The 12459-nt window shown below is 43.6% G+C and overlaps 2 protein-coding genes across 2 annotated transcripts; both read right to left on the bottom strand.

The window, feature by feature from the left end:
- Positions 1–3770: 3770 nt before the first annotated feature.
- Positions 3771–4327, bottom strand: LOC125524196 (oryzain alpha chain-like). The gene has a single exon (XM_048689272.1). It carries the CDS (start codon positions 4255–4257, stop codon positions 3832–3834), a length of 426 nt encoding a protein of 141 aa, XP_048545229.1. The 5' UTR covers positions 4258–4327; the 3' UTR covers positions 3771–3831.
- Positions 4328–10442: 6115 nt separating this feature from the next.
- On the bottom strand, positions 10443–12158 carry LOC125522371 (alpha carbonic anhydrase 5-like). Its single transcript, XM_048687431.1, has 6 exons — positions 11974–12158; positions 11423–11850; positions 11166–11333; positions 10996–11049; positions 10751–10908; positions 10443–10649 (listed from the first exon to the last, which is right to left on the bottom strand). Exons 1-5 carry the CDS (start codon positions 12071–12073, stop codon positions 10801–10803), a joined length of 858 nt encoding a protein of 285 aa, XP_048543388.1. The 5' UTR covers positions 12074–12158; the 3' UTR covers positions 10443–10649; positions 10751–10800.
- Between the last annotated feature and the right edge of the window lie 301 nt (positions 12159–12459).

Raw genomic sequence — 12459 nt, 5'->3', positions numbered from 1 at the left:
TCTGTACAGTAACACAAAGCTATGAAACCAATTGCATGCATTGAGAAATAGAGTATTAAAACAGAACTTGACGTGGTTTTCCACTTAGCTATCTGAATTGAGAAAAAACATAGCTTTTGCGGTCTCTGAGGCAAAACTTGCTACTCCATATACAACTAATACTACTACTAGACAAGATACTACTCCATATACTACTAATACTACTACTGTATTTCATTTCAAAGTTCAAAATGCTGGTACTGAGATTTTCATTTTCAATGAGTGATGTTTTTCCTAGCAGTAGAAAAAACATAACAACTTCTCTGATTTTATAAAGTTGTTCTTATATGGGTGAAACTTCACTTGTTTTTAGGCTAGTGCAGGGTGTTGCTTCTTCTGTATGGGCCAACTATGTCACAAATAAATTGTTCCTTCTTCTGTATTTGACAAGTAATGACTTGCAAAGATGATGATCATCTTGCTAGTTTGCTGGGTTTTGTCTTCGACCATTGTGTCATGATGAATTTGCAAGTACCCCGAGAGGCCCTTGAGTTTGTTGGAATGTCGATTAACTTCCGTTCCGGCAAATTCGGGTACTCCATATGTCCTATTTTCAGCAAAGGTCATGCCGAAATTTTTCGTGAATTTTAGCATGACTTTGCTAAAAATAGGACATATGGGGTACTTGCGACTAATGCATGGGCCGGGGTATCTTAGTACTTAGTTAAGTAGGATCAACTGCCCCGCCATTTTTCCTGCATTAAACCATAGGTGGCAATAGAGCCAAGTGATTAGGCCCAACTTAGAATTCTCCTTAGTATCAATAAACCCTAGATGATAAACCCAACATAGGTGGCAATAGAGCCAAGTGATTAGTGCCAAGTGATTAGGCCCAACCTAGGGTGCCTCGGCATCGATAAACCCTAAATGATGAAAACTTAACTTGGCTTCTATAGGGTGCCTCGGTGTTGATGAGAACCTAAATGATGTATGCTTAGGCTTTTAGGGTGCCTTGGCGTCGACAAAACCTAAATGATGAAAGCTTAGGCTTTTAGGGTGCCTCGACGTCGACAAACCCTAAATGATAAAACCTTGGCTTTTAGGGTGCCTCGGTGTCGATAAGAACCTAAATGATGAAAGCTTAGGCTTTTAGGGTGCCTCAGCGTCGACAAACCCTAAATGATAAAAGCTTAGCTTTTAGGATGCCTTGGTGTCGACAAACCCTAAATGATGTAGTTTTGAATTATGAACGTAGGATATGTCGTCATCATCATCGGACGACGAAAGTCTCCCGGGGGAGTGCTACTGGTGCCACGACGATCGAGGTTTGTGCGACATGCCTCACCTGGACGATGATCGACGCTTCAGCATTAAGCTCGAGGAGACCTTCGAAGTTGAAACGGTACACAACGACGACAAGCGTTATTTTCATAATTAAGCATGACTTCAACTATTTCAACATGTAATTTTCATCTTTTACAATTCGAGTATAGCTTATCCCATGCCATGTAAGACGCTATGTCTTTGAGAGGATGGATTTTGAAGACCATGAAATTTCTGAAACAAAGAAAATTCACCTAAGGACTCATCACGATGTGAACTTTGAAGTAAATCTATATAATTCTGAGAGTGTAACCCATTTTGATTGCAAAAATTGGTAAGCATTTTGCAAGATGTATGGTTTTGATGAGGGTATGCTTATCACCATGGATCTTGGTAATCCTGACATCGACCAAGACAATATGGACATTTGGGTCCTTGTTGATACGCCTCTAGTTCTACCGCTATGTGAGTTTCTCAAACATAGTTATTAGCTAATTTATATTGTTTATTTCAAAATAGTTGACAGCTTATTTCCATTGATAGCTTATTTTTATTGTTCAAAGAATGTGCGGGAGATGGTAGACAAAAACCACTACACCGATGGCTCCGAATTAACAACTTATAAGGAGAAAAATCATCTGGTCGAATTTTGTACTGACATTGAGAATTACAATATCCACAATCAAACTCCTCAACATTATGGTAAATACGTGCCACTAGTGCATGTGTTCAACTACGGTAACTACCATGGAGATACCCTGGTAAGATTTTTACTATTACAACATCCGTGCATCTTTTGCATACTTCTAAAACTAGTACATCATTGCTAACTATGAAGTTATTACTATGTTTTTCAACAGATAATCCCAGAGAATTGTGTGCCTCATTTGATGTATAAGAAAGGTAGTCTTAATGTTTTGAACATACAGCCAGGTCATCCTACCAATCTCAACTGTCCATACGAGATTTCTAAAAGAAGTGGAGACATGAAAATCAAAGGATGGAAAAAATGTATGGACAGTCGTAAGGAGGTTCTTGGAAGCAAAAGGAAGCGAAGCACAAGAATTGGAGACAGGATGTTCTCCATTCTCCATAATGGAGAGTCAGGGTCTATATTGTTTTATGCTATTTTACCTTAAATAGGGTATTTAGGTCCTGCCTAATACTGATGATCATGTGCTAAGAACAATTAAGTAGGGTTGGTTCGATGACTATCAAGATGATGATCGTAGGACTTGTTATTAATAATGAGTTGAAGTTGTATGATGATGATTAGTAGGACTTGTTAGGATTAGTATTACTTCCGAAAAACTCGCTACTCGTGGTCTCGAGACTTGTAATGTTCTATCTTTGTTCGGTCTTTTGAATTCGGAGACTAATATGATGAATTGTATTCGAAGACTAATCTTCTATTGTATTCGATGAATCTGCTCTTGCTGTGGTGTGCTGTCTATATTCTGTCCAATAATATATTTTGTAACCTATGCAAAATTCTGAAAAGTAAAAAAAACCTAATATTCATACTAATGGCGCATCACCCAACAGTGCACCATTAGTATGGCGCATGGTGTTCTATACTAATGGCGCACTGCGTGGTGCGCCATTAGTATACCAGATACTAATGGCGCACCGGTGGTGCGCCATTAGTAAGAAATACTAGTGACGTGATACTAATGGCGCACCAGTAGTGCGCCATTAGTAGTCAAAACTGGTGCGCCATTAGTAACCCTTTTCCTAGTAGTGCTATCTGGACCTCACGCAACAATGTTACCCATGACAAGGCCAGCATGGAACCAGTTCAGTCACTTAAGATAATCAGAGATGCTCTGATGGTGTTGGAGCTCCCGAGCAAGCACGCAAGTATATTGCCAGGCCATGGGTGGAGACCACCAGAGGGAGAGTTGATTAAGATCAATACCGACGCTGGTGTTTCTATGCAGGAGCATAGAGGAGGGATTGGAGGTGTGGCTCGTTCATCTTCAGATTTTCTTGCTGCTTGGTGCAAACCATGCCCAGGCATTACAGATCATCTCGTTGCGGAGGCGACAACTGTACGTGAAGGTGTGATTGTGGCAACACTCCGTGGCTTTGCGCCTGTGGAGATTGAGACAAATAGCTTGGAGGTAGTGAACCTCTGGAAATCGCGCCGGACTTCGCGCTCTGTTATAGCGCCGTTACTTTTAGATATAGAGGAGCTAGCTGCTACTTTAGTTTCTTTTGATGTAATTCATGTAAGGAGACATGCAAACGTTCCAGCCCACCTCTGTGCGTAACAAGCATGCACAAAGGAGGCAACGGAGTGTTGGATGGGCTCCCCTCCGGGCTTCTTGGTCACCAGCCTTATGGCTGACATGGCCGGTGCCTCTTCATATGAATAAAGCTCTTCGTTACCATGCAAAAAAAAAGTGTGATGTGTCTATGACAAACTGTTTCCACATGACAACCTATTCCAGATGACCAATAAAAATCTACAAATAAATCTTAGTCAATCGAGGATTTACATCCATCAGAAATATACTAGTCGCAGGACTATGCATGCAATTTACAAAATGCAAGAACAACAATGAAAGTAGAAACAAACAGCATGTATGCAATCCACGCTCCCTTGGTCTTCGTCCAGTCGCCGTAGCCATCTAGTGGAATGTAACATGGGCGAAAGGCTCTGAACTCCTCACCATGGGTGTGGTCGGAGAAATTGTTGAGCTGCCGCTGGATCCCAGCGGCGCTCTGCTGGTCGATGTTCCGCAGCAGGTTGTCCTTGAAGATCGCGTACCGGCGCTCGTCCTCGCGGATGGAGTCGTAGCTCCTCCCGTACTTGGCCTTCCACTCCACGAAGATCCGCCGCGTCTCCTCCTCGCTCCTCTCCCTGTAGGGTATCTGGATGTCCGCCGCCGCCAGCGACACCAGCAGCAGTACGAGCGATGCCGCGGCCATGGGAGCCGTGGAGCTCCTCATCACCAGGCCAAGGACGACGGGAAGGTGGGCGGAGGGGATCAGATCTGTGGAAGGTGGGGATAGAAGTGAGAAAGAGATGTGAGGGGAAGAATGATCAGAGGGGGAATCGTGCAATTAATGCCCTCCATAAATATTGACCTGTACCCAGCTATAATATGTTCGTCTATGCTCCCTTGGTCTTCGTCCAGTCGCCGTAGCCATATAGTACTAGAATCAAAGCCCAGCCATAAAACCAGTATTTGACAGAGTTCTTTCTGCAGATTGTTCGTCCATTGTAATCTTACTCGGCAGTTAGCTCATGATCCCCGTCACATTGTCTCCCAACAACACGTATGTCATTCACTCTCGTGCACCAACATATTGAATCTAAGGGCATCTTAGAGGGTAATACCCAAATGGACGACCCCATTGTCCACACATATGTGTGGTCAGTAGATGCCTAACCACCAAATGCTATCACCCATTTCTCCCCTATTTTCAACTATTAAAATTCCAAATTTTATTGCAGTTCGGATATATCACAAGCAAACTATATGGAAGTAACTTAATCTAAAACCAAAATCTATTGGATAAGCTGGACGACGACCTGGGATGCATGTCCTTCGAGGACACTGCTAGTGCCATCGTCATCACCGCCACTGCCGTAGTCACTCTAGCCGTGTGCGCCACTGTGGCATCTACCTGGGATGCAGCGTCCCACCTGCGTTGCAGTCTCTCGGCTACCTCTTGGCTGTGGTGGTCGTCCTCTGCCTTGTGGAGGATGTCATGATCCGGTTACATGATGGCCATACGAAGCAACTCTTGATTGAGGAGGCGCAGGCGGTGGGCCTCAGACCCCTTCAAATTTGACTAATCCGTAACCTAGGCCTCGGCGAGAACGTGCGGCGACGCCACTTGTGTCTTCGTGAAGGACATCGAGTGGACCACCCAGCATCATTCCAAGATGGTGGAACATTGCGAGCGCAATGAGGACGCCTAACCGTTTGACCCACTCGACCCATCGAGGTAGAACTCTTGGTGGGCAGGGCCGGCCCTGGGCATGGCGAGGAGTGCGACCGCCTAGGGCCCAGCCAAAGCAGGGGCCCATCCGTTTGCATGTCTCTAGTAGATATATAAGCATATTAGGAAGAAGAAAAGATAGAGAAGGTAAAAAGACCAGCCAAGAGACAACCATTCAGCCAGTCACCTACTCCCGCCGCGCGACCAAGCTAGGAATTAACTCTGCGGTGAAAATTTTGGCCATGAAATCAGCCAATCTGCTAATATCCTTGATTATTGATCTCAATTAATGCCGGATCTATGCAGCGTGAGATGTGTATCCATTCCATGCAGCCAAAAATCCCATTTAGTTTGGCAAGTATGAGTCGCGGCATGCAATACTCCTTCCCAAAAAATTAAAAAGCATGCAACACTTCTTTAATTAGGCCCCATGCATCATGCAATACTCCGATTCAAGCTAAAAAAGCATGCAATACTCCACTAATTAGGCACCATGCAACCAATGATTTTTCTCGTTGGATGAAACTCGTTGTCGGTTCTTCCGACGGGTCGCGGCCACTACACACCTGCCACAACATTATTGGTGATAGTCGTGGCAGTCAGAGCCGTGCCAAGGCGAGGGCCCATGGCCGGTGGAGTTCAGAAGTTCGCACAAGGGCCTCTAAGATGCTAGGGCCGGCCCTGTTGGTGGGGATGCGGTGCCGTGGGATGGATGGCACTAAAGATGGTCGCCATGACAACTGGCTTACACCTGTGGGGGCTCTTAGTCAATCAAAGAGTTTCTTAGCCCCTCCCAGATATGTCAGTCGGACTTGATATCTGGTGGTTGCAAATGCGGGGACTCCGCCTCCCACTCGAAACTGGACCAGTATTCGTAACAGGGCTCCTGCTTGACACATGCCTACGCGATGGAGGTTGATGGCCCAGGTGACACGTGGCGGTGTGGTGGTGCGAACAGACCAGTCTACGGTGGTTGGGTGTCACCTTGGCGGCGCGAATGGCAGCCTAAATTCCTACCAGATCCGTCGCTGCGGTGGCTCGTCGTACCGTAGCCGATGAGCAGCCACAGTGCCCTGCAGCGCCCGCGCTTCTCTACGGCATCTTCTTGCCCATCGCGATGGGGTAGCGACTAAGGGTTTGGGTTGGAGTGATGTAAAGAGTGAGCCAGGAGGATGTTAAAAAGGGTGCAAGGAAGGACTGTTGGTCAGACGTGGCGCACGTCTTGACTCCCCTACGCCACCTCTTGATTGGGGCTAGATTCGGGGATTTTGGAATACCGAAGCTGGCGCTCGTGTTGGCCGGCTAAAATTCTCTGGACATGACAGTCATGACAAATAGACCTAAAATGGGTACATGCCTGGGATATGCCCTAATACTCTATATACATGAGAGAAAGCTCCAATTAAACTAATTCTTTACATGCATGTATTTATGTGAAAATGGGCAGTTCCTTATGAGTACGATAGATGTATAGGCATTAACTTCACTAAGGACTACAAATTTAGTATGGATCGTATGATCCTGACTATTGCTACATGCTTGGTCTCATCAGTCTTCCTTCTATGGCTGCAGCCACCACCTAATCGCCACCTAATCCTATATCAGTCCTTTGTATATACTAGTAATGTGTACGGGCAATGCACGTTGATATTAGAAACTACTTTAATTGAACATAGATATTAGGTAGGATAACTGATACTCCCTCCGTCCATGAATAAGTGTACTTCTAGCTTTTGTCTTAAGTCAAAATTTTAAAACTTTGACCAACTTTATAGGGAAAAGTAGAAGCATTTATGACACTAAATTAGTATCACTAGATTTGTTTTGAATTGTAATTTCACACTATATCAATTTTATGTCATATATGTTACTACTCTTTTGTATATATTTGGTCAAAATTTTAAAACTTTGACTTAGAACAAAGGCTAGAAGTACACTTATTCGCGGACGGAGGGAGTATTAGGCAGTATACTACACGTCGATATTAGGTAAGATATTATTTGGGTGTTAATTATGTGATTTTCATTGACATTGGTATTTGGTATGATATTAATTGCTTGCTAAACATATTAAGCACTCACCATTGGAGTAGTCTAGGTCGTTGGATTGAAGTGGTTTGATGGTCCACCCTTTGGGTCCTTTTGTATTGGTACTAGATAACTGCCCGTGCATTGCAACAGGAGTATAAACATTCTATTAGATTGCGTGTGATTGCACGTCCACTAATATATTGGTGTGCTAAATTCTTTGCAAGATTGTGTATGCATTTGCCATGATTTACCTGCCATCTTATTGTTAAGCAGTTACTTGGTAAGAATTTATTGAGTTACCAAAGAATATATATTTTTTGGAGAGAAATCAGAGATGGAAGAAAAAAGTGAACATGAGAAGGGAAGGAGGGACAGAGAGGATGGATGAAGCAGACAGTGAAACAGTAACCTTACGTTCTTTTCAAGTAGTACTAGACAATTGCCGCTATGTTGCAATGAGAGTATAAACATTCTACATAAATAGCCCATGACTGCGCGTCTATTATTATATTGATACGTGCAATCACCATGGTTTACCTGTCATTTTATTGTTAAACACTTATTTGGTAAGAATTTAATGACTTGCCAAACAAATTATGTTTTCATTTTGGGTATGGTTATAAAACATGCGACAATTCATTATATTTTGGGTAGAATGAATGGGGGAAAAATGAGAGTTTGGAGGATCGAAGAGGAAAAAAGAGTGGAACGTATATAAGAAGTTGTACAAAAGAGTGGTGGAATGGGAACCTTACATTGTTTTTAATTAGAAGAGATAAAGAATTAGCATGTGATTGCACGTCTATTATTACATTGGTTTTATAAAATCTTAGCAAGACTTTGTATGTGCCATGATTTACCTGCCATCTTATTGTTAAGAATTATTTGGTAAGAATTTGTTGAATTACGAAAAAAGATATTATTTCAGAGAAAGACCAGAGATGGGGGGAAATGCCATCTTCTTGTTAAGCAGTTATGATTTGATAAAGATTATTATTATTTTAGAGAAAAATCAGAGATGGAAGAGAAAAAGATAAACAGGAGATGGGAAAAGGCCGGGACATAGGAAGGTTGTACAAAGGAGAGGATGAAATGGGATCCTTTAGTTTTTCTAAGTAGTATAGCGAAGAGATAGGTATAGATATATTTGTGACAATGCACTCATTCGGTCCATTCCTTGGTTGTATGCCACACTCGCAGGCCGGGTTGGGGGCGTTGAAAGGCCCCCCATCTTGAGTTACAGCTTGCCTGAAGCCGGTGCTCAGGGAAACATGAAACATGATGCACCCAACAGGATTTGTGATATTCCACAGCACAGAAATTCTCCGGACATCGGTGTTTCCTAATATTTCTAGGAACTTCTTGCTTGTACAAATACTTGAGCATGAAGGTAATTACAACATGCATATTTACCTAGAATACTAGTATTGTAGTATTTCTAAGACATTCAATAAAAAAAGAGCAGCCTGGTGCATGTAGCTCCCGCTTGCGCAGGGTTCGGGGAAGGGTCCTTCCGAGACATTCAATGTTCAACATAAATTTAAACTTGTGCACCGTCGTCTCTGCACCTTTTGTTTATTCATGTACTAATTAGTTTGCATATGTTCTACTCTGCAGTGTGAACACTAAGACCGGGAAAAGATGCTCCACCTGATAATTTGATGTGTTCCACTATATTTTGTCAGACTAGAACAGATGGAGCGAGAACTTTGATGTATGGGCATCTGACTAGTATAACTCCAAACGAGCACGTTAGTACTACTTACCAGCAACAAAAAGCACTTGCATGAGTTTGCGTTTACTAGCTACCTTTTGAATAAAGCCGTGGAGAAGAAGTTGAAGATGACATGAATTTCAGTGTCCTCCTTATTCTGATGAAAGGGACCTGAGCATAAATAGGTAGGAAAACAGCCGCACACCCTCCGCACGGCAGATAACATTTTGAATAATCTACCCAGATTTTGTTACCTGCTCCACATTTTCGTACCTACTCCACTAATCGGCAGGTTAATTAACATCAGAGTACAAACCTAAAATAATCTTATGAATGGGACATCGGCAGAATCGACAAAGGTAGGCACCAATGTATCAAGTAAATCTAGACTTCTTGCGCTCTGTCTCTGTCTCTCTCGTATAATTCCATGTGATGTCTCGCAGCCTATGGGATAGGTACAATTGAAAAGGACCCCGGAAAAGTGAGCTCGAGTGCTCGATGTCGTACGCGAGATGCACCTGCATGCTATCCACTGTTTTGGTTACCGGTCGAAATTTCAAGATTTTCCATGGTTACCGCGTATTTCCGTGCCCCTCGGTAAATCGCCATACTGAGAAAAAAATACCATTTTTTTAAAAATTTTGAATTTAAACACACGATTTACTGTAATGTAAAGTACGTAGGATCTAATTAATGCCATGAGAGTTGGTTCTGGCGTGTTGATAGCAACCTAGTTCCTATTTTGAGAGGTCTTTGGTTCGAATATTCGTTCATTCACTTATTTACCAGTCCCCCTCGGTAAAATTGCTCGAAATATTCTCGGTATTTCTCAGTATTTCCTGGTAACTGTGGTAACCACATTTACCAGTCCCCTCGGTAAAATTGCCTCATTCGGGAACCAAAACCTTATTGCTATCTCGTACAGCCTATGGGAGATGCTCCTGTCATGGACGGTCTGCAGTGCAGTAGCTAGGCATTATTGGTCGGCCCATGCACATCTCCAGACGTGCAAACTGCTTGATCCAATTCATGACAAGTGTCAAGACTTAATTTGAGGAAAATGTGAATGATACTAAGCCAACAACACAAGCATAGCACTATCTCACTCAACTGGGCGTGCTAGCACCCGTATATAGTGCGGTAAAGAAGGAAGACGAACAAATATAGATCTCTAGCACACTTGTTTTTTCAGATTCTGTAGCACACTTTCTTGAAGAAGAAGAAGAATACATAGATTTAAATAAAATATGAAAAAGGGACTGTAATTAAAGATGGCAACGATACAACATAATAAGATGGATTTGATCTGATGTGCAATGATTGAAGAAATAAATCCATGAGCTAGCACATCTTGGCAACAATATGGCACATCCGTGATAGAGACGCTTTTTGTTGAAACAGAAAGAAAGAAAACGCAAATAAGATGGCGTAGATTGGACACATGTCATCAAATTATTTATTGAAGATACTAACAACAACGACTATGAACATCTCCGCTTGAAATTATTTATTGGACACATGTCTGTGACTTCGACTTTACAATGGAATTAACAAACGTGCCGAGACTATGAACATCTCCGCTTGGTGCAGAGTCACCATCATTGCAATGCTCCATCGAATCAATGGTTCTTCGTCGTGGTTTCCGAAAACTGAGGGCATGGGAAAATATATATTTTCCATTAGAAACAACTATTTATCGGCAATAATAAGCAAGTCAAATTAAGGTACGTAATGAGCGAGATTATCTTACATTAACACGCATGATGTCTATCCCTCAGGCTGCCTGAAGTTTGAACCTAATTACTGATCAGCGGCAGCGTAATAGCGCTCATGGTGATCATCAGGGCAGAAAAAGTTGATATCTCTTCCGTTCACCTTCTGAAGGGGTCTCGCGTTCATCTCAAAGCCCTACACACAGTACAAACATACAAATTTATGCACTTTGCTTTCTTGAAAAAAGATTAGAGAAATTAATAAATGGAACAACTTAATTACATCATGGACAGCGTCGGTGAGAAGCTTCAGTTGGTGAGTCGACACGGTGGCAACCTACAAAATGCATGTACTTTTGAGCAGTATTGTTCGTATGTCCGTAAGCAAATTTCCCGTAATTTTAGAATCTGGGTCTAAATGTGCTCGGTAAAAGTTATTAACAACGTAGGTACCCTCTTGATGACGGTCCAGATGACCCCCTCATCGCACGCCGGCGTGGTGAGGGAGCCCATGTACCGGTAGTACGCTTCGCCATCTCCCCTCGCCTCCCAGGGATCCACCATGCCTACCATCTCCTCCTTCTCCTTGGTATCTGCTATCCTCTTCAGGTAAGGCTCCAGCTGCACTATGGATTAGTTGACAACTTTAACTCCGTGCAAATTAAAGAAAGTTTGGTTGGCAGGAGATGGATTAGAGACACGTAACATACCTCGTGAAGGAAATGATCGCGCCTGCCGATCTTGTAGAGGATGCCGATCACAGCAGTCTTGTTGTCGGCACTGAGGTGAACCATGTGAAGCTCGAGGCTGTACCGGCGGCCGTTTACGCGGTGCTCGCTAGGGGAGTGCCAATGGACTTGCTTGAGGTGGTACGCGGTGCCGTTGATCCACAGGCTCCCGGCGTCGCCGTTGAACTTGACCATGATGTCGTGGCCGCGGTTGATGATGGAGGCATCTACAGGCAGGTAGGAGTGATTGAGGTACCTGAGGTTGGGTGCCTGTGCGGCATGGCGGTCGGAGAGGTCGATGGGCGACTGCATCCGCCCGGTGCCACACGTCGCCCACTCCTCCTTGATCTTGCCCCAGTTCTCCGGCCCGTTCTCCGACCCGCGGATGTAGCTGAACTCTGACTCATCGTCTGCATGCAAGAGATATACTTGGTAAAATTAATTAATGATGAAAGAATTAATCAAGAAATGCACGTACATGCGCTGGATTTAAGATATAAGATTTTTGTTTGAGAGAGCGGAGCAGAGCTCACCGATTTCATGCTGGGCTCTTGCCGCCAGGACGCCGGCTGAAAGCAGAAGGAGGAGGAGGAGGGCCGAGACCGCGAGGCGGAGGTCGCGAGCTGAACGCATATTTGTGTTTTGTGTTGAGTGCCTGCCGGACGTTCGTTTGCTGATCGATGTGCTACTCCTAGTTAGCTGGGCTATGGAAGGGGGAAAGTTGGTGGGTCTGTATATATACACACGCACACGCACACTATACATGCATTAGCTAGCTGGGTGTACTGAAAAGGGGGCATGCAGGTGGGCTTGATGGAAAGAACAAGTCATAGAGTTAAAAAAGGGGCACGGTAAGAATGTCTTGTCCTCCTGAAGAGGGTTAGCTGGAGCTTTCCCTTTCGGAACCAACAAATAGGTATTTCTGTAGAAGATTCGTCCTTTGCTCTAACATCACGGTAAGAACTAATTAGTGTGCTCATTAAAGCAAAGTGGCTCCTCCCGTCTCTATGCAATGTCGA

Source organism: Triticum urartu, chromosome 7 (assembly GCF_003073215.2).
Source record: "Triticum urartu cultivar G1812 chromosome 7, Tu2.1, whole genome shotgun sequence".
Taxonomy (NCBI): domain Eukaryota; kingdom Viridiplantae; phylum Streptophyta; class Magnoliopsida; order Poales; family Poaceae; genus Triticum; species Triticum urartu.
Note: the sequence above shows the minus strand (reverse complement) of the source record. Positions and strands in the feature narration are given on the sequence as shown.